The sequence below is a fragment of the Cupressus sempervirens genome, chromosome 7 (genome assembly GCF_028749045.1).
Source record: "Cupressus sempervirens isolate cs-2001-9-10 chromosome 7, ASM2874904v1, whole genome shotgun sequence".
In the NCBI taxonomy this organism is placed as follows: domain Eukaryota; kingdom Viridiplantae; phylum Streptophyta; class Pinopsida; order Cupressales; family Cupressaceae; genus Cupressus; species Cupressus sempervirens.
The window spans coordinates 860,103,252-860,125,013 of record NC_143124.1 but is presented as its reverse complement, the minus strand read 5'-3'; the positions used below and the strand labels follow the sequence as shown (position 1 = coordinate 860,125,013).

The following is a 21,762-nucleotide window of genomic DNA, read 5'->3' as shown; positions in this document are numbered from 1 at the left end:
GGTGGCTTTCGGAAAAAAACTACCTTACACATCGTTACAGAATTTCTAGAGAGTAGAGAGGTTGTAAAACTTTTACTAGGCAGGTGTGGAGAAGAGAGTCGAACTCGCTTTGTCAAATGCAGTTAATGAGAATGGGATGACCCCTCATCTGAGCGGAGAAATGCAAGTCTTTCTCAACTGCTCATTGAATTCAATGCATCAGTTAATACTCAAGACAGTAAGGGTATGACTCCTCTGCGCATCATTTCTCAAGAAGGAAACATTAGTCTCTGCCGACTGCTTGTTGAATTCAATGCTTTAGTAGATGTTCAAGACAATGAGGGTATGACTGCTCTTCACATCGCTTCTGAGCGGGGAAATGTAAGTCTGTGTGAACTGCTCGTTAAATCTAATGCTTCAGTGAATGTTCAAGACAATAAGGGCATGACGCCTCTGCATTATGCGCTTGAAGAAGGGACTGATGAAGTTATAAATGCCATTATGAAATGTCTGCATGTTGGAAAGTCAGTTGGATTAAAAGACAAAAGAGGAAACACACCTTTAGATATAGTTGTTGCCAAGAAGTATTATGTTTTAACAGCCAAGTTGTTAATAGAGTGGAGAGAGACAGAACCTTATCTTAGTAAAATGGATCAGGAAAAGCTCCTCCGCTACTCTTTACTATTTGGTTCTGTAGATATAGTTGAGAAGTTGTATGAAAAAGGTATAAAGCTGCCACCTGGTGACTGTGATGAAGATGGAAGATCGGCTCTGCATGTGGCCGCTATGCAAGATGATGCGAAAACTGCAAAGGAGATTATTGATATTATTTTATTCAGAATAAGGTGAGAAACTTCGGAACAAATCGTAAACATGGTGTCTAAACGAGACAGACTAGGGAGGGCTGTCCTCCATGAGACAGCTTTGAAGGGACACAAGGAAGTCTGCAAAATTCTTCTGGACATAAATCCAAAACTACTATATATGAAAGATAGAGACCGCCGATTTCTTTTATATGATTTAGCTAAAGGAAAATGCAAGGGTGCGGATCTAACTACGCAATGGCTGCTGAATGCATGGGATAAGAAATATATGCATATGGAGGATTTGATAGACCGCAGCGGTCTGAGCCCATTGCATGTTGCTGCTTCACAAGGAAACGTCAATATTGTGAAAGACCTTCTTTCCAGCCACAGATTTAGATCAAATTATTTGAGCAGAGGGGATTTCCTGGGACAAATAGCTCTCCACAAGGCAGCAAAAAGTGGAGAAATGGATGTAGTGACAGCTCTGTTGAAGCATGGGGCCCACCCTCTCAAAGAACGAGACTGCGATGGCCGAACTGCTCTTCATTATGCAGTGCAAGCAGAAACTGGTGACAAAGTGGAATTGGTCAATGCCCTCTTCAGGCGATGTCAATCTAAAGAGGAGAAATCACTTCTCTTGTGGGCCTCCGCAGCAGGTTTAGGCACTGCTGAAAAAAATCTAAGCAAGAATAATCCACTTCGCAAATTTCTTCCACATGAAAGGAAAGAGGCGAAAGAAAACAATTTGTTGAGAATGGCGGCTTCTAAAGGAGTTTTTGAAATGACGAAAGAGCTTATCACCAGAGTTTATCAGATGGGAGAAATTCTCGATGCTGATTGGAAAGAGGGATTAGATCCAGACAAAAAAGATAATGTAACGAGGGTAATTTTTCTATCAGACTCCATAGTCACATTAACATCCTAACTGTGATTTATTGATAAGGTGTATGCTTTGTTTGCAGTTTCAAAACTAATTGAGACGGTCAAAGAACAGGGAAATGACAGGCCAGCTATATTAGACACTCTTGATAATTTTTTTGGGTTTTAAATAACTTCGTTTGAAAAGCTATTTTCATAAGTTCAGTTGATTTATACAATTTTTTATAATCCTCCATGCAATGAACAGGGAGAGTGGACTATGCACAGGGCATTACTGCCTTGTTTTTGAACACGTACATAAAGCCTCCCATAGCTGTTGGTATCACTGGTGCTTGGGGTATATAGGGAAATCGACCCTCATGTTCCAGGTATCTTCTATTTATGTTTTGAAGCTATAACACTTTTATCTAGAGCAAGACATTTTCTGTAAATTTGATGTGATTCCTGTATGGTTCAGACAGCAGATTGTATTAACAATGGCTACTCAAATGGCATTATTGGAGTCCTCAAAATTACCATGTTCAGCTTTAGAATTGCCTGATATTAAATCTTATAAGCTATCTAGGAAAGGAAAAAGTAAATGTGAAAACATTTACAAACAGCTAATGTATGGAGAAAGCATTAATAGAAACTTGAACGGGAAAATAATTCAGGAGAAGGTAAATTTCTTACTCAATATACCGCTTTTCTTTTATAAATCATTTCAAGTTATATTTCTTAGATCCTTATCTAAAATATCCAAGGAAATGTTTGGTGTAATAGTTGGAGAGATTCCTAAACAATTATGATGCTAAGTATCGGAAGGTATTTAAATCACTTGCTGCTATGGACAGCAGTGACATGGTAAGCGATAAAACTGATTACTTAACTATTTTAATTTCTTAAAAAATTAAGGAATATTGTTCAAACATCAATCCAAATTCTTCATTATTATTTCTAATTTGTTTTATAACAGATTAAGTATCTGAAATCTTAGATTTTCTTCCATCCTGATTGTCATTCTCAGTTCGAGCCCAAAATAGATCCGTCGGCAGACGAAAATGTACCTGCAATTTTAACTGTTCAATGCAATGCATGGAAACATAGAAATGATACATAAGCCCTAGCAGGTATGGCAATTGAGATAACAAAAGAGTTGGAAGGACTTATTACCCAAGCTCAATGGCTGAGCACCTGTTGCCGAAACACATGGAGAAAAAAGAAACACACACTATGGATTGAAATATTCTTTCCCTTTCTTCTTGCACTGGTTTTAGTAAGCTCGTTGACTTGGATTATATGGGTGGTCTCGACAATGACAAGTTGAAGAAGTGGGTAAAGACAAAATATGCATGGACACCAGCAGCCATGGTCATAATTGTGTGGTACTGGACTTTAACAAAGTCTGTCATGGGCATATTAAAAACCAGTTAGTACTCAACTGATGCAGTATATTTTGTTTCCAGACCATTCCGATATATTAGGTTATCAAGAAAGAGTAACCTCAGATATTACATTTTTTAAGGAAGAAATCGGTAAAAGAGCCTACTGCTTGGTCATTGTCTTTGGCTGGATCTTCACCACCTCCACAGTGCTATGGCACCTAAGCACTGATCCCTGGTTGTGGGTAACATCATTATTCTTCCACCATAGAAGCTCCCACTGTAACCCCTGCATCAGGGAACAGTCTTCGAATAATCGTTTTTGTGGACGATTTGGATAGATGCCAAGAATCTGTGATCTTGCAGGTATATTAACTGTAGTTTTGTCCACTTGGCAATCCTCTGCCCTTACCTGGACCATTTTACTGTAATTTATTCTCTTTGTTGCAGTTATTTTTAACACATTTTATATTTGTAACAGGTTTTATCAGCAATTAATATTCTGTTGGCAGAGTGTAAAATCAACATGGTGATGGGAATGGACAAAAGATTAATACAAAGGGCAATAAAAAAAAAATATGGAGATGGAAAGGCTAACAGATCTCTGAAAACTAGTCAAGAATTAGCAGACATGTATTTACAAAAAATCATACAACTGCCACTGGACCTCCCTGACCCTAGCGATGAAGATTCAACCAGGTTTCTGAAAGCACAATTGGGTGTATATGATGAACAAAGAGAGGAAGCCCCTGCTGAATCTAGCCGTGTAGAATCGACTGCCGATGAAGAATCAGGCAAGTTTTCGAAAGGACAGTTGAGTGTATTCTAAACGGAAAATAAAGCTTTTACAAAGAGTAAGGATATATCATTAAATTTTGCAAGCTAACGATGGAGTGTGCTTTTCATCTATATTACTAATAGTACAAAATGTCATCCGCAAATCTCATCCCAGATGATGTGGGCTAAAGCAGTAGTGATGTGGAAGGACAAGGTGAAGAACAAAATACTCCAGCTCATTTCCGTATACGTATGCCAGGTAAGGATGCAAATAGATCTGTCATAGGTTTATTGCTTATTATTAATTACCTTCACATTTTTAAAGACGAGTTCATTTTGTTGAATAAAATGTAAGAAAAAGCACTTGAATATGAATTTGAACTCTTCTGCTTATTATCAGTATGAAGTTTTTGTTCGCTGCTTGAGTCTACAGAAAGCAATGGTGGCAGTGAAATGAATGTGCAGTCTGCATGGAAAAAGAAATGTCTAAAGTTGTTAAAATCGCCTGTCAGAAATATTGTACATGCCCTCCAATCTCTACGGAAGGAAAAACCAGAAATGGGTAGTCAGTCTTGCGGATTACACAATCTCTTTACACAAATTTCATTTCATAGAACAGGAGTTAAGGCTGTCTTTTACTAGTGGGTAACATCATAGCTGCAAGTGAGGTATTTTTGTGTTTGCTTTTTTCATGTACTAATTCATATTTGTTGGGGTTTTAGGTATTCGTCAAATTTCCAGTCCATCAATTCTTATAAGGGAAATGCTATTCGTAAGGTATAGCAAAGGAGAAGAGACCGCCTTTTTGTTTTTTCAGGGCTTGGCTACAGAGAGCAGGAAACTTCCTCGGGAGTGGAAACGCTTTCTCAATTACCACAGATTGGTCTGGTACATATTCTCTGTGAGCAAAGAAGCCAAGAATTTAGCAGGATGGCAAGTGCAGTTGATCACCTGGATTTTTGTTTGTTGGGAATGGCAGGAAAACATGAATCTTGTCATTGAGGTATACTACAATGCAATTTTTATTAATTACTTTTCTATGAAACTGAGACTGTTTTATAGTTTATACACAATATGGATTTTAACAAAACAATCTATTACCATGTTTTGCAGAAATGGAAAGAAATTAAGCGGAAAGAGAGTAATGATCCAGAAACCTCTGAATCGACTGAGCCTTCACTGCTGATGATTGTAGACCATTTTATAGAACAACATGAGAGAGATAACCAGAAGATGACAGCGACCAGTAAGGAAGAAGATGGACCCAAAAGAGCAGGGATATTTGGAGAGGCGGGAGGAAGAGTTTCAGAAATAAAGGACAATGGAGAAGCCAAAAGTAGCAACACGCAACTAGAAAAATTGAATGAAAAAGGTAAAGGCAAGGTACTGGAAATCACAGATGGACAAAGATCTATTGCTCAAAGTACAGATGATGCTGAAACCATGGAGAAGGATACTTCACAGAAATTGGTGAAAGAAATAGACAAACTTGACGCACTAGATAAATCATTTGCTGAGTTGAAGAAAGAAATGAAGAAAATAAAAGAGCCAGCCTCTGATGAGTTGAAGGAAGAAATGAAAAAATTGATAAAGCAGGTGTCCAATGAGTTGAAAGAAGAAATCAAAGAGTTGAAAGAGCAGATGGTCAAAAAGCAGAATGGCAAGAAGGAACAAAAAATCTATGTTACCCGGAAATGCATTTCCACCTCTAAGATCCAGGTTTCGGAAACGGGAACGGTTTTGGGGATGGGGGACGGTAGGAAACGTTTCCAAGCCGTCCCCACCTAGAGAAGAAAATCGAAAACGCGTCCCCTGAAACACCGGAAACGGTCAACGAGTTTCCGAAACTTGTTGACTGTCCCGGGGACTTAATTTTGTTTCCTAGACGATTCCGGGACTTCCAAAAAAGTTTCCGATTTTTAATTTTTACCACAATAATAATAAAATTAAATAAGCCGCCTCCTGAACTTCAAATATATTAAAAAATGACTTCTAATTTTTTTATATAGATTTATGTTTGTTAATGTTTATTGTTTAAAACTTTAAAACTTTACAAGGAAACGAAATATTTTCATTTCCCATTCCCGACAGCTGAAGGGTTGAAGATCCGACGCAATTCCCCTGGTCTGCAGTTTGCGAGTTTGTTGAAGACTCAAGAGCCGAGTTTTGCAGGTATATTATCCTCTTGGTTGTTGACTTTATCAGACGCTACAGAAGATTGGTGTTTTCATTTTGTCATCTCTATCTAGGGCGAAATTAATCTGCACATTGCTGGGGTCGGGCTTGGTGATTTATTTGGCAAATCATGCCTATTTTTGCCATCTAAGGCTAGGCAACACCCAGCGTTTTTTTTAGGGCCTGAATCACCATTAATCTAAAGCGATTTTATTGTGGGAAGCTCACATAATGTCAAGATAATGATAAAAATCGCTGGTTGCTATTTTTTTATTTTTTTGGGGAAGCAATCTACTGGGTAGACTTGTGAAAATTCCCCCTTGTCCGGCAAGCCGCAAGCATTATTCAAGACCTGCGTTGCATAAACTAGGGCCTTGCGAGTCATCTATACAGGCTTGCAATGATTTCTTTGGAGTTGTTTAAAACCATTTGTTTTTCAGTTTTCCTGGTTCTAGCTCCTTCAACCGCACTTCAGCACACCCTATTATTTCTGCATCCTGAAGGACCCCTTCCTCATCATAAATCTTTACAGTTAAATGCTGTGTGACAACATCTTCAACCTCGAACTCAAAATGTTCATTCCAGATAGGATTCAAATCGTTGTTCTTCAATACAAAGAGATCATTGATCAATTAGTTGATTGATCAAATCCAGATGGACACAACATCCTATATTTACTGTTAAAATTGTCTATTAAAAAAAACTTTAAAAGTGTTATAAATTTATGAAATTATGATTAAATTTTAGCTCAAGAACATCTATCAGCTTAAGAGACATTGTCTAATTAACTTCATGATTAAACATTTTTGGGATAAGATATACAATTTGATGTTGAGAAAGATATGCCAAACATCTCTGCCCAGCAGGGAATATCTCAGCATAATTGTGTCAGAAATTTGGTGCTCAGGATATTTGTCACGATGTTCTTATATTGTAATAGTTCAGTTTTTAGCAGAATTTACTATTTCAAAACTCCTGGATAAGCATACTTGAGTCTTAGTATGGTCTTGTTGTTCTTCATTCATGCTCTTAATGGCCTGATGTACAGTACTGCAAAAGGATGGGTTTCATAATGAAACTTTCATTCTGAGTTTGGCTTTATCCATATTTATTTATTTTAAGATAATATCATATATGTTAATGTTAAAGTATTCTAAAATTAATATTTAATATTTATTGTGTTAAAGTTTTTGATATTTTAATACAATTTTTTTAATGTATGTCATGACTCATGAGAGAGAAGTCTAATTTTCATTTTCATTTTTGTTATGAATGTAGAATTGATGAATATTTTTGAAAATTTAGATATGTATATGTGTATATATATATATATATATATATAGCCGTCTCCTGCCGTCCCCTTTTCATGTCACAAAAAAAAATCCTGGAACCCATTTCCCCGTCCCCGTCCTGAAAACTTGGGATAACATAGCAAAAAATAGAAAACCAAAAGAATAAGCTGTACAATTTGGAAAACTGGAGGAGAATGAAATCAACACTTGAGAAGTATTATGTGTCAATGGATGGCATTCAGGCTTTCCAGAGGTTTAGGTTTTATTGTATAGCTGGCCATCTCCCACGCCCTTCTTTAAAAGAACAGTGAGATGATATTTTACTTCGAATTAGTTGTCACAGAGTGATTTAATCTGGAGCAGCAGTACATACGAAAAAATAATTAATAAATATTATTATTTAAAAATTGATAACTTTCTTTCTATCAATCATTTTTGTTATTTTCAATGGGATTGATTTGTTAAATAGAGCAAATATCAGATCGAATAATGAAGATTAACAGATAAGGATTTTTGAAACTGCATTTTTATTTATTTATTTATAACTAATTGTTGTTAATTTCTTATGGAAATTGTTTCCATTGTAGATGTCTATTACCATTATTCACGTCTTTTTCTCCTTCATCGTCTTAGAAATATTTCTTTCCCTCTTCATATTGAAGATGTAGCAAAAGATGAAAGGCCAACTATACAAATATAAATGTTGGGATCAAATTTTTTGGGTAATGGTTGGATATTATCTAATTAAATTGGTAATGGTCGAGAAAAATTTGATGATGTCCTATTATTTTATCTAAAATCTATATAGAAACACATGTCAACTGTTATACTTTCCTTTGAGAATTTTATCATACCATATATATTTCTAAAATATTTATGTTATTTTAGAGTTGCCACTCCTCTAATTTTTTATGTTTAAAAATGACCTTGGGTTATTCATTAGGAAATGATTCCTTAAATGTCTTTTTATGGACATTGTATGTTACCTTAAGTGTAAAATATAAATTATATATATATATATTATTTTTCATCTTTGATTATTTTACTTTAGTTATTCTAGTATTGTACACAAAATTTCCATTTTACCCTCATCTAACCGAGATAAAAACATACATCTTGCGTTGCCTCAAAGCACAGAGACAATACATCTTGTTCCTTGTACTCTAAATCTCCCCACTATTCATAGAGGGAACGATATGGAGGAATAGTCAAAAGAAACATCAGACTGCACTCTTTTTGAGCTATGTAAACTAATGCCATTTGTGGGGGTAGAGCTGTAACTGAAGTTAACATCTCTTTTCATATTTTTATAGATAATTTGCAGGCTTTCCTCGATCATCTCAAGCTCTGATTGAGGCATTGGGGGAACATTCACTTCAATGGTACCCTATAGCATTTTGATCACTGATCCATGTAAGGTCTCTTAACAACATCACCTTGAATGCCCTAGAACACCACTTGAAGAACCCTTATCAATTGGCTCTAATTGAACTCTCCACAGAGCCTCTTGTCTACTCTTGCTATATTTTCCCTTATCGTCTCCTACAAGCAAATAATCAATTAGAGTTTCTAGAGAAAGAAAATCTTCTTCAATTGCAATCATGTTCTTGAGAAATGACGCTGCACAATAGCATGCATAACAGAGGTAAGTATACCTAGATGCCCACCCTGGAAAGAAGAATGTTTCAGCTGCAAGTGACATGTCAAGGTTTCTTCTTACTCCTATGACTTCCAGGATGTCCATACAAAAGTTGTACACATCAGCCTTGACACTGATAGGGCGATTGGTAACCCAATCTAGAGCTAGGTAGCCTGTTGTGCCCCACCATGGTAATGACTTGAGAATGCTCCCTTCCCATCATCTTTACCAGCCCAAAATCAGACACTTTGGAGCATAAATCCTCACTCGGCAACGTTCTCAGGTTTTATGTCACAATTTAAATGTACTTCAACATTGCTTATGGAAATATGCAATTCCCTGGGGCGTACACAAAGCAATGTTGTAACGAGTTTCCTAGTCAAGAAGCCTTGATTCATGATTGGCATTGTAATGGAACAGCCACCTATCGAGTCATCCATTGGGCAAAAACTCATAAACGAACCTGAGATTATGAATTAAGATTCAAAATGAGGAAGTAGTTCAGTGATCCCCTGTTTAGCATGGCTTGGCATGGCATATAACATATGTTAACAGTTGTTGTGAACAGCTATTGATATATTAGTTTGCTGAAGTGATGATTACAAATTTGAGAAACAGACGATAGGACACACCTGTGTAATCCCTTTGAGAAAAAGCCAAGAAGGTGGACTAGATTCATATGATGAATGGCATCAATTGTTGTTACATCTGCCATGAATTCCCTCTCTCCATGTGGTAGCACTCTCTCTAATTGCTTGACAGAAATCACGGTTACATCAGAGAGTAAGCCTTTGTAGACAGTCCCAAACCCCACCTGTCTAAACAAAGTCATCAGTATAAAAGTTTCAAGATAAAATTCCTAATGTTGTGCAGGTAAATTGTTAGATTTCCATACCTGTTCCAAGCCTCAGCCCGAAATTATTGGTTGCCATCTGCAGATCTACAAAGGAAGATTGTTTGCGTCATGCCACTGGGTATTTTGGCATTTTGGAAGATCTAGGTATTTTGGCCAAAAATCCCCAGATCTACAAAGGAAGATTTTGGCCAAAATCTTCCAAGTGATTCTCTAAATACGCACTCTTTAGTAGAACCAATATTTGGCAAACCCTGTGATCTCTCCACACATTTGAGGTATTTCGTCGAACAGTTGCCACACAGTCAGTGATTACTTCGAGCCTCATGTTCATGCTTACTTATCAACCAACTTTATTCAAAACCAATATTAAAGATTATGGTAAATTTATTCAAATGTACCGATTCTTTTACCCTCGTTTTTCATGAAATCAAAATCTCTTCCAAAAAAACTGTGTCGCAGGTCGATTGCGCAGTTTTCTCTTGTCGCGGCATCATTTTGGGGTTGTCTCGTACATCTTGATTTGCACATCGACAATACCGTGCCTGAATATTTGTAGAGGGTTTTCCAGTGAATGTTTCTTCCTGCCATGCTTTCATGGGTGTCTGTATACTGCGAGTGAAAGTTGCACCCCAATAGGGGCGTCGGCAATGACCACATCTGAAAATAATGTTCCCGTGCCGTGTCCAAAGACTATCATCTAGCACTTGATCATTCCATTTCATGGGGAACTATCTCCGTATATATCTTAGCGAATCATTTTCATTACAATGCAAATGGATGTCTGTATCATACTCTGTCATGGTGTGCTCTGCTAACAGTTAATATGCTTTTTAGGGACTTCTTGTCCCTTTATCGATGAAAGATGGGGTTAACACATTTTCTTTTGTTAGGCAACCCAACTTCATTGGTTAGCCCATTTTCAACAAGAGACGCACGTCAAAGTTCCTGCCAACAGTAAAATATAGGAAGGGAGAGTTAAAAAGATATATTGTCGTAATAATTAGAAAAAAAGGAAAATGAAGATTTATATATATGAAGACAGATTGAAAAGAGAGATAATGATAATAGAAATTTATAGATAGAAATAAAGGGTACGAAGGATATAAAGAGATTTAAAAGAGAGAGAATGACATATTATTATAGGGATACTAAATAGAGATAGTTGGAAGAGAATTGAAAAAAAAGATTAACGATTATGTTATTTTAAGAAATATTTAAATAACAATTATAAAATTGAGTTAAATCAATGAAATATTTGTTTCTACTTTTTCCAATATAAACTCAAATATTAAATTTTTTAAAAAAATTGTTGACTACTTGATCCAAACCAACAAAAGAGTTAGTAAGTTTGAAGAACAATATTAGTTTTACAAATTTTAAAATGTAAAAATGAATTAAAATAAGATTGAAAAAAAATAACTAGTTAAATATAGTGTAAAAAAGTTAGCATTTTACGATTGACAAAAGTAAGGGACAATGTAAAACTAAAAAATACATTTAAAATAGAAAATATAAATCATTAAAAACTAAATCTAAATTTTTTTTGTAACAAAATTTATAAATATTTTTAGTAAAAATTTATCAAATAATTATTTTCTTAAAAATATATTTTTTTATTTATTAATTTAATTATAATTTAGAATAAAAAATTAATTTTAAAATTAGAATAAAATAATTTTAAATTATTGTGAAGAAAAAATTAAATAAATGTATTTTAAAATGATATGATAATTAGTCTTTAAGTAAAATTTTAAATAAACTTAGACTCATAAGATGTTAAAAATAATAGATTGATATATTTACAATCTTTGGTAAGAAAAATGATTTAGTTATTATTGTTGATTAGACATGTATTTATGTCTTAGGTAGTGAGGTGAAAGATAAAATAATTACTTTTTGGAAACTCTAATCAATTTGTCACAATTGTGAAAAAGGGAGAGACGACATTGCAAGTCTTTTTTCTTGGGTTTTTTGCTCTGCTAGGGTTTCTTGCTTCATGCGAACTTGCACTTATCTTGCATACGACTCTCTATTTGAGCTTTCCTTCTATAGTCTCCACTTGTCACACCACATTTACTGTGGGAGCGTTTAGGCTAGGATGTAATGGCCCCAACTAGCTGTGAACCAGTTGTTTTTGGTATTCACGCTACTGTTTCGAATTGCCATGGCACCGCCACAGAACAAATGCCCTCGCAAGTTTGTCCCAAAAGTTTTTCATAAGGTAATCCTGATATTATCCTTCCTTTACAAAATTTTGATACTGCATGTGATTGGTTAGAACAACATACCCTGATAGGTTATTTTGTGGGAAGGACCCCTCCTGAAGCTATGCTCCGAGAATGGGTTAACAGGAGTTGTACTCCTCATGGAGTCTGCCTTGACATTGTGCAAAACCTTACCAAAGGTTTTTTTTATTTCGCTTCACTAACCCCTCCAAGCAGATGAGGTCTTTAACAATGGACCTTGGTCTGTGCGTTCATTCCTACTTGTTTTTTAAAAATGGTCACGAGACTTCACAATCTCTGATGATAAAAAGCTTAGGGTTCCTATATGGGTTGAGTTCCCAGGTTTACCCTTGTCATGCTGGCCTTTCATTGAGTCCATTGCCAAAACCCTTGGCAAAGTTGTCACAAAGGAGCCTGAGAAATTTTTTTAATGCTCACCCATAGAGACGTGTTTGCATCGAGGTTGATCTTTCCAAGGATCTTAAGGATTCTGTGGAAATCTAGATTGGGGCTCAAACCTTCTCTTAGAAGGTGCTCTATTTGAATCTCTCCAACACTTATTATAGGTGCTAGTCCGCAGAACACAAGATCATGGATTGCCCTTTGGCTACGCCTAGGGTTAAGCCCATGCCTAAAGAAGCTCCTGCTAAGCCAGCCAAAGGGAAAAAAGAAGAATGGGTTACTGTTGGGTGCAAGGGCAAGGCTGCCTTGAATCCCTTGGCCCCTAAATAGTCCTATGCGGTGGTCGCCACAGTCCCTTCTATCCCAACAAGAGTGTCAACTCCAGCCAGTGAAGGGACGCAAGTGGTTTCCAAAGCACCTATTCCAAGCATCTCATAGGTTCCAAACCCTACTGGTTCACAGGGGATTAAGGCGGCCACTAGGGCTTTTGCCTTGGCTGGAGCTCATACCCCTCTTGTTGCTTCTTCCATAGTGCCACAAGTGATGCAACATTCTTGTAGTTTGCCTAGACGTGCAGAGATACCAGAGGTGAAACAACAGGTTGTTAGTTCAAAGGATTTCCCTTCTGACTTCAACTAGGTTTCCACATTCTTACAAAATAGTCACTCCTCTCTTGAGGACGAGGATGATATGGAAGAATTTTCATGAATTTTTTATCATGGAATGTTAGAGGTCTTATAGACCTTCTCAGAAAGTACTATGTCTAGGACACCCGCCATAGACTTGGCAATTTAGATTTTCTTTGTCTACAAGAAGTTAAGATTACTGGTTTCATGCTCTCTTCTGCATGTCGTGTCATTTGGCAAGATGGCACTACGTTTTCCTCTCAACATGATGCTGACAGAGGTGGTTTAGTTACTCTCTTGTCTCCTCGTCTTCATTCTTTTGTTATTTCGCACGATTTTGACCCAATGCATAGAATTATTTGGCTCTTTCTTTCCATCAACAATCATTCTTTTGGAGTCATTACTGTTTATGCTTCTAATGATGTTGTGGAAAGATCACAAATGTGGGGTTGGCTAGTTGGCAACTTGCCTCTAGCTACTTGGGTTATGTATGGTGACTTCAATATGGTTGAAGTGGCCTTTGACAAAGATGGCATTTTGCCTTTTTGCTGAACAGTTGGGGAAAGGGAAGCTTGGTACTATATGCACAATAAATTGGGCCTTTATGATCCCAATATCAACCACTACCAGGATAGTGGGGTTTGGCACACTTGGTCCAACTTTCGACCTGGCCCTGACCATATTTTAAAATGTCTCGATCGTACCATGATTACTGTATAATTTTTTTTCTCCTTTTTTGAGGATCATGCTTTACCTGTCATTCCCCTGCCAGATGTGATGGTATCTGGCCACTATCTAATTTATTTTGTCATTTCATGGCAAACAGCTATCCTGAAAGTTGCTAAGTCTCAATTCTTCCTCAACACATCTATACTGATGCATGCTTCTACCATCACACATATCCTTCGTGTCTAGAATTTGGAGCCATGTTCGCATTCCTAGAAGTGATGGATTCAATGGTGGAATGATACCATTTCCAAAACTACTCATTTTCTGTGTATCTATGGGCACTAATTAGTAGTTTTCAGAAAGCGATCATATGAAGCCAACACTTTTGCGCTCAGAAAAGCCTCTGAGGCTCTCACCCTTAATCCATTTGATGTGGATTTGCAAATTTAGCTGGCCAAACTTTGCCATGACAAACAAGTTGTTGATAACTATGCCACTCAAGGAGCCCAAATCAAAGCCCATCTCCATTTGTTGGAGATTGGTGATAGAGCTTTGAAGGAGTTCTTTCAGACTCTTTGTGCTCATTATACCAATGTTGGGATTGAAAAGATCAAACAAGGAACTTTTGTTCTTTCTAGTCTCCCTGACATCTTGCAAGCATTTGTTCATCACTATGAAAACATTTTTGCTTCGCAGGGAAATTTGGTTGCTCAGGAGGAAGCTCTCAGAAAGTATATCTATGTCACTCTAAACCGCCTAGCAATTGAGCATTGTGCCTTCCGTGAGCAACTTCTTTCCCTCTGAGACGTTAAAGAGGCGGTCTACTCCATGGTTGATGACAAATCTCCTAGGTGTGATGGGTTTCCCTATGAATTTTACAAACACCTTTGGGAGCATATAGGTCCTAATTTACACAAAATTTATCTTGAAGCCTATCATTCTAAAAGCTTAGGAGCCATTATGAATAAAGGAAATATCAAATTCATACCTAAAGTTTGTGATCTAGAGGATGTATATAAGCAATGTTAGTATGCTAATAGAAACCAAATTTAAATAAAGCTTCTACAAACTAAACAAAATTCATAAACTTCAAGATAGACTAAGATGAGCTCTCAATTGAAAATATGAGCCATTAATGGGCTCTCTCAATGAGAAGCTCTCTTGTTGAGTGGCTTTATCTAAATGGATAGGATGTATGCTCAAGCTTTATGCTTCAAAAAGGGCTTCAAATGGAGTTGGAATTTGGGTGTGAGTGTATGTTTTTGATATAAAATGGCTTCTCAAAATGGCATTATGACTTTACTTCATGAATTGTGTTATTTTGCAAAGGGGAAGGATCTAATTTATAGGCAAGAGGCTTGAGGGATTGAGGGCTAAGATGCAAGGATGGGAAAAAGCTCATGGAGGGCTTAGATTGCATGAGAGGAGAGCACATGGATTGTGCTTCCTTACAACCAATCAAGGAGTGACACATGTCACATGGTGAGAGGATGGAGGAAAGGGGAAGGATGAGTCAACAAAAGAGGCTCAAGGGATAAAATCTTCATAAAGACCCTTCATAAGTGCTTTGTAAGAACATTTATGACTTTGTGGGCTTTATAAAGTTTTGTGGTTGAAGATATTTGTGAGAGATACCATGAAATTCGAATTTGAGGGTTTAGGGAGGTTTTAAGCTTGCTTAGGGTTGTAAAAATGATTAGAGGAAGGGTCAGAGATGGCTTAGGACTAGGCAAGTGGATGGCAAGTGGATTGCAATTAATGAGGGTGGGTGAAGGAGGAGATATTTGTTAACCCATGTTTAGGGAATGTGACAAGGTTAGGAGGGGATTAGGATTAGGGTTAAAGACATCTTCTAAAAGAGTCTAGGCTTTGGATGAGGATGAAGACTTTCTAAAAGAGTCTAGAACTTCCTAGGATAAGATTTTATGAAATAAATAAAGTTTTATTTATTTCAAGGGTTTGGGTTGAGGAGATATTTATTAAAATATTTTTAATAAACATGAGGATTAATATTTAATCTTGATTAAATATTTTGAGTTGGGATTAGGGGTAGGAAATGATGAGATTAGCCTTTAATCGAAATTAAAGAAGGATTAGAAGATTTTGGAAGAGGTTATTGGTCTTAAGGAAATTGGCCAACTTTTGGGAAAAAAATAAATAAATTATTTATTTTGGGATTTTTGGTCAATTTATTAATTAAATAATTAATAAATAAGGAAATAATGTTTAAATAAGATTTAAACAATTTTGGGAGGGATTCCTTAATTAAATATTTTTAATTAAGATAAAGGGATTTAATGGCATAAAAATAAATAAATTAATTAAATAATTAATTAATTAATAAATGATGATGTCATCAGGACTTTTTCAGAAAATAAAAATACTTTATTTTCTAAAGGATTTTTGGTCAATTTATTAATTAAATAATTAATAAATAAGGAAATAATGTTTAAATAAGATTTAAACATTTTTGGGAGGGATTCCTTAATTAAATATTTTTAATTAAGATAAAGAGATTTAATGGCATAAAAATTAATTAATTAATTAATTAATAATTAATTAATAAATGATGATGTCATCAGGACTTTTTTAGAAAATAAAAATACTTTATTTTCTAAAGGATTTTTAGGTGTCTACATTTTGCCCCTCTTTGATGTGATGCGGCAAGTGGCATGGCATCAAAGATAAGAAAATAAGATGCCCAAGGCTAGAGCAGAAGAGGAGAGAATGGACTGTGAGATGCCCCCTCAAGAAGGCAGTGGGGAGAGAAAGCGAGGCTCGACGACTTCTTGAAAAGTACAAGAATTCGAGATGAGCAAGAAGACCCAGATTTGCTTAAGAGAAGAGGCTTGGTTAGCTCAAACTCTCACTATGGGAGAATGATAAAGGGAGAATCAGAGGCACAAGAGGAAGCAAGCTTAAGATCTTAGGGATTGCAGAGGATGAAGGAGCGGAGCGCTATAAACGGAATCCAGGATGGGGAGATGGATGAGGGGATTAAAAAAGCTGATGCAACAGGATTTCAAAGAGTCAGATTGGCGAAAGATGGGTTTCGGAGATCCCTAAGACTAGGATTGTGGATCTCGAAAGATGAGGCTTGGTGGATTGATTTGGATTGGTGGATCCCTAAGACTAGGATTGTGGATCCCTAAAGCTAAAGGTGAGGAGTGATTCAAAGAGATACTGATGCATAAGCTAGGGTAGGAGAGACAGATGTTAGATATGGATGGGGGATAATGGAGATAAAGGAAAACCATTGAAGCTTTTTGAGCGGGGGATACTTCAAAGAGAAGTACCACCATGTAGTTGAGCACTAGATTTGCTATAGGACTATTGGTTAATTGCCAAGGTTACCAAGAACATCAAGGCCTTTTCACCAACCGTTCAAAGGACTGACAAACTAACTCAAAACAAACACGCAAGGATTGCCCCAGCATCACACATGAATCCTAGAGGAAGCAGCGTGGAAATGACACTGGAGAACCCACAAGTAGAAAAGAAAAACAAACGAAAGACCTGATCAAGACCTTACGCTCTAATTGCCCCATTCGCAGCATACCATGATATGGAAGATCATGGCAACCTTGAGGAGGGAACAAGGAGATTGCTTGGAAAAGATACTTCAAGACCCAAAAGGGAAGATCCCAAATCAAAAGAAAGTGAAAATCCAAAAGAGAGTCGTTTGCCAATGAGATGGGTAGGACAAGGTACTAACGGACCAAGATCAGACGTGAGGAAAGCTATATCCTGCAAGGACCTATCAGAGAGCACCAAAGCTGGTGGATTTGGATGAGTGATGCGTCTGGCAAGCTGAACTAAGAAAGATAACACTTTGGTGACAAGAAATCTAGCTAAAGGATGCGTTGGAATAGCTAACCAAGATGTGCGATGGGTACAAGATGCTGATCAAGGATGAACTGACACGAACGTTGGATAGATGCAATGGTACTAAGCTAAAGAGGATGTACAAGCTGACAAACCAAGATATTTACAAGTGAGCTAATCAAGATATGGTACAAGCTAATGGACCAATGATAGGGATGATACAGATGGATAAAAAGCTCAGGATGGGAGGATAGCGGGATGGCTCAATTTGGTGCAAGAGGCAGAAGCTAAGGATGAGGTGATAGCGAAAGATATGGATTTGGCAGGATGCATCCAATGATGATGAGAGATTTTGTGACCAAGGATAGCTAGAGGAGCAGGATGAGATGGCTAGATAGGATGGTAGATAGCTAGGATTATGATGGATATAAAGAGATGACATTGGGTTTGCATGAGGATAGCCTAGAGCTAAATACCAATGACAAGGGAGGATGGACAAGACAAGATCTCCAAGGAATATAGTGCCCCCAATCAGAAGATAACATGCGGAAGGAAGTCTTATGATGGATGTGATAGGATTGAAGCGAGGATGGAAAAAGCTGAAGGGGCTAGGGAGATGGATGATAGCTGAGATGATTGGCTGAAGCTGCATAAGATTAGTGGCTGGTGTGAGATGGAAGCTGGAGGATGGAGGATAGGTGGATAGATTGGAAGATGGAGGTGGATGTCAAGAGATGACCAAAAGCATGAGGGTGATAGGCTAAGCTGGGGATGGCAGGATTACACATGACGCTTGTTTGCCATGTTTTCATCATGGTACTTGTCCAAGGTGCTTGAATTGCCAAGTTTTCACCAGTGGACGCTTTATTTTTCTTTTCTTTTTTTGAATTTTTGACTTTGGACTTAGCTGGAATGATTTTGGCTTTCTTCAGCTATTTTGGCTTTTTTGGGATTTTTCACTGGCTGTTGGAATATTCAATTTTGTTGCTAGCTGTTGGTACACCGGATGTGTTATTTATGCAATAGATCGGATTAGATGGGATTGATGGTAGGAGATGGAGGGATGAAAATGCTGGAAAGGAACATGACATGGGGATGCTTGCAAGAGCAACATTGGCACATGTTGGAACGGGTGTGAAAAGAGCATATGGGGGATAGATGGTAGATGCGGGCGTGATGGAGGATTTGTGGAAGCGTGCTTGGGGATATAGGCACCCAAGATGGAGTTAGGAGATGGGGGACATGAGTCACTAGATAGGGGATTAGCAATGGTGGATGCCATTATGCATTGGGTTTCAACTTTTTTCTTGGGGATCCACATGGTTTTGGATTTTCTTTTCATAGGCTTTTGCATTGTTTTGCATTCTTTGATTGGATTTTGCCTTTTTGGAGTATGTCTTTTAGAATAGACATATGGTTGCCTAGGATGTGGATTTTTAGCTTTATGAATTTTGAAGTTGGCATTCACATTGTTGTGGTAAGCTTTGGGAAGATGGTTAGGATAAGCTTTGTGAGATGGAGAGGATATGAAAGAGCGTGTAGGGGGATGATGATGGATGATGTGCCCTGATATGTGCCTTTGTTGATCTTGCATAGAAATGGATGGAATAGGATTTTTATGATGGCTGATAGGAGGATGGAGGATGGTAGATTTTGGGACATAGGGACCCAAAATGGATTTAGCGGATGAAGGGGGGATATGGTAGGTTATTTTAGGTTGCAAAGATGGTGGAGGGGGGATGACATAAGATTTCTTGAAGGAGTGATGGGAGGCTGGTATGGTGGGCTTGGAGATAGGCTTGGTTTGGGGGTGTGGTGTACCAACACCTTTAGATGGTGAGCCTTTGGATACATATCCAAGACCATGAAATCCTAGATTTTTTTGTGCAATAATAGGCTCTCTGATTCCTTGCTCTTGTGGTCCTAAACCTTGACCTTGATAATGCCATTGATTGAGCATTTGAACAAGCTGAGGAAACTTTTTGCTTGCAGAAAATGGTAGAAGTGATTTATTAGGTGTATTGCAATGGGGAGATACTGTTCTTAATTCTTCTGCTGAGAGAGGGCCACCGTGGATGAATGTAAGTGAACCAAGAGGGTAGATTATAGATGGTGGAATAGCTTGGATAGGTGGTAAGATGGAAGCATGGAGCGGGGAGATGGAAGGATAGGATCTTGATGTAGCTGGTGGGATGACAAGATATCTTGTAGTGGAGGAGATATGGCTTGAGGTTTTGGAGATGGTGACTGCACTATGGATGGAAGACATGGTATGATGATATATTCATTTATGCTTTGGGGGATGTCAACATGCTTTTGGGCAGGATCTTGATAGGATTGGTTTGGAGTGGATGGTGTGATAGGAGGTGAAGGGATGGATTCTTCAAAGGCAGCGGATGGATAGATGGAAGATTCAGTAGTGGAGATGGGTGAGTAGAAGATGGATGCATAAGGGTCATTACGAGAGATTTGGGAAATGCTTGGTGGCGATGTGGATAGGATTTGGAGGGATTTGACAGGTGGTGGGATTTTGATGCTTGCAGGAAGTGGAAGGATTTTAAGCAATTTGATGGATGGTATGGGGATGATAGCTATGGGAGATGGACGTGATATTATAGATGGGGAAGCTTCATCACTGACTACTTCACATGGTTGGATTAGATGACATGGCTTATTGACTGTTGGAGGCAACTTTTCTTGTATTTCCTCTAGGAGATTCCTTGGAGACTCATGTGTCGAAGGTGGAGGTGGATTGACAGGAATAGCTAGTGTGATGGGGGTGGAAGATTGGAAGCTTGGTTGATGGGGTGATGGAGGGGAAGCTGGAATATCAGATGACATGACTAGATAGTTTGGAATAACTCTTGGATTTTGGGGGATGCTTGGGGGAATGTTTCTAAGGCTTTCAATATACCCATCATAGTCAACAAGATTTTCATCATCATTGGAATAGGAGGTGGTGGGAGCAAGGACAATGCGACCAAACACATCATGATAGGATTGGTACTTCATGCTTTGATGATGAGTTTGATGGGGATGGGGTCTTGCATATGGATGAACACAGAAGCTCATGGTTGGATTTGGATTAAGCACAGATTTTGGATTAGCTGATGAAAGATTTCCTAGGGAGAGTCAAAGTTGCATGACAGACCTAAAGAGGATTGGTTGGAGATTTTTGGCTTTCCTATGGATGGAAGTCTTCAAGGGCATGTTGTCAAAAGGTGAGAGGTTTGCTTTCCTATGCGCTAGATTCGGTGGAGATTGTGTCAACTTAAGGATAGACTAATGATCCTATGGGCATGACACGAGATTGACCACTTGTGGATCCCAACCTTTAGCTCAAGGTGATGAGGGATGCAAGTGACAAAGCTAGATTACCCTAGACAATGCTCTGTCAGAGGGATAACCTTGGTGAGATTGGTTGATTGGTAGGATAGATTGATTGGATAGAAAATTTTGGCAAAGTGACAACAACTCTTTAAAGGCTTGGGTGATTTTGGATTGGGTTGCTAGCTGGCTGGGGGGATGATTTGGATGGACTTTGAATTTGGGATTTTTCTAAGGCAAAGAACTAGATAGATTCAGTTGCATCGGGGGAGCTCGGATGATTTTCTGATAAGGCAGTGACTACGCTAAGTATGCCTTGAATTGGGAGATTTCTGCTTTTCTGGGATTTCGACCAAAATTGGCAAACATTCATTCAAAAGCTATGAACAAACAAGCAGACAAAAGTTTTGAACAAGCACGTCAAACACACCAACATCTTAGGAAGCTTTCTACAAGGATGAAATTTGGTTTAGCTAGGGAGTCCTCGATATACACAAGGTACGTGAGGCCCAAATTTGTAGATGAAACCAAAAAGATGTCACACAACCGAGAGGAGCGGTAACCCACTTCTCCTCTTTCACTTCTCAAGGGTATAAAGTTCCTTGAGGCTTAGCCTGAGTGACAAAATTTTGATCCCAAGAGAGGTGTCTTTGGATTCACCTCCCGATCTTTATACTCCGCCGAAATGCTGGAGTTGAGGTCGTCCCAAGGGGTGATGAAATCCCCAAGCAGGCCTCCTAAAAAGCTAAGACAAGATTTTGGATCTTAATCTTATGCACCCAAGATGGCCTCGAAAGACGACAAGGGGAGAGAAGACTTGGATGATCTTGGGCTAAAAAACACGCTTGTTCTTTTAACAACTGACGCTTAAGTTTTCTGATCTAGACCTTGCAAGCACTCATGTTTAAGATACAATGTTTATTC

At 37.9% G+C, this 21,762-nt stretch overlaps 3 protein-coding genes and 1 long non-coding RNA gene across 5 annotated transcripts; 3 read left to right on the top strand and 1 right to left on the bottom strand.

Moving 5' to 3' along the window:
* Window positions 1-438: 438 nt before the first annotated feature.
* LOC149550174 (putative 26S proteasome regulatory subunit p28) lies at window positions 439-2,032 on the top strand. Of its 2 annotated transcripts, none has more exons than XM_089795032.1 (2): window positions 439-1,668; window positions 1,912-2,032. In XM_089795032.1, exons 1-2 carry the CDS (start codon window positions 853-855, stop codon window positions 1,951-1,953), a joined length of 858 nt encoding a protein of 285 aa, XP_089651158.1. In that variant the 5' UTR covers window positions 439-852; the 3' UTR covers window positions 1,954-2,032. The 2 variants fall into 2 exon arrangements, with proteins under 2 accessions (XP_089651158.1, XP_089651159.1); XM_089795033.1 differs by lacking the exon at window positions 1,912-2,032 and adding an exon at window positions 1,748-1,807 and having other exon boundaries at window positions 440-1,668.
* A 117-nt stretch (window positions 2,033-2,149) lies between these two features.
* LOC149550173 (uncharacterized) lies at window positions 2,150-3,500 on the top strand. Its single transcript, XM_089793288.1, has 3 exons — window positions 2,150-2,323; window positions 2,427-2,507; window positions 2,671-3,500. Exons 1-3 carry the CDS (start codon window positions 2,153-2,155, stop codon window positions 2,761-2,763), a joined length of 345 nt encoding a protein of 114 aa, XP_089649414.1. The 5' UTR covers window positions 2,150-2,152; the 3' UTR covers window positions 2,764-3,500.
* Window positions 3,501-3,731: 231 nt separating this feature from the next.
* LOC149550172 (uncharacterized) lies at window positions 3,732-5,590 on the top strand. The gene is made up of 4 exons (XM_089794439.1): window positions 3,732-4,061; window positions 4,236-4,364; window positions 4,525-4,805; window positions 4,916-5,590. The coding sequence occupies exons 1-4, from the start codon at window positions 4,055-4,057 to the stop codon at window positions 5,588-5,590; spliced, it is 1,092 nt and encodes a 363-aa protein (XP_089650565.1). The 5' UTR covers window positions 3,732-4,054.
* A 2,738-nt stretch (window positions 5,591-8,328) lies between these two features.
* On the bottom strand, window positions 8,329-9,930 carry LOC149550171 (uncharacterized). The gene is made up of 4 exons (XR_016354176.1): window positions 9,804-9,930; window positions 9,541-9,726; window positions 8,925-9,371; window positions 8,329-8,811 (listed from the first exon to the last, which is right to left on the bottom strand). It is a non-coding gene; the product is annotated as an uncharacterized LOC149550171 (long non-coding RNA).
* Window positions 9,931-21,762: the final 11,832 nt, after the last annotated feature.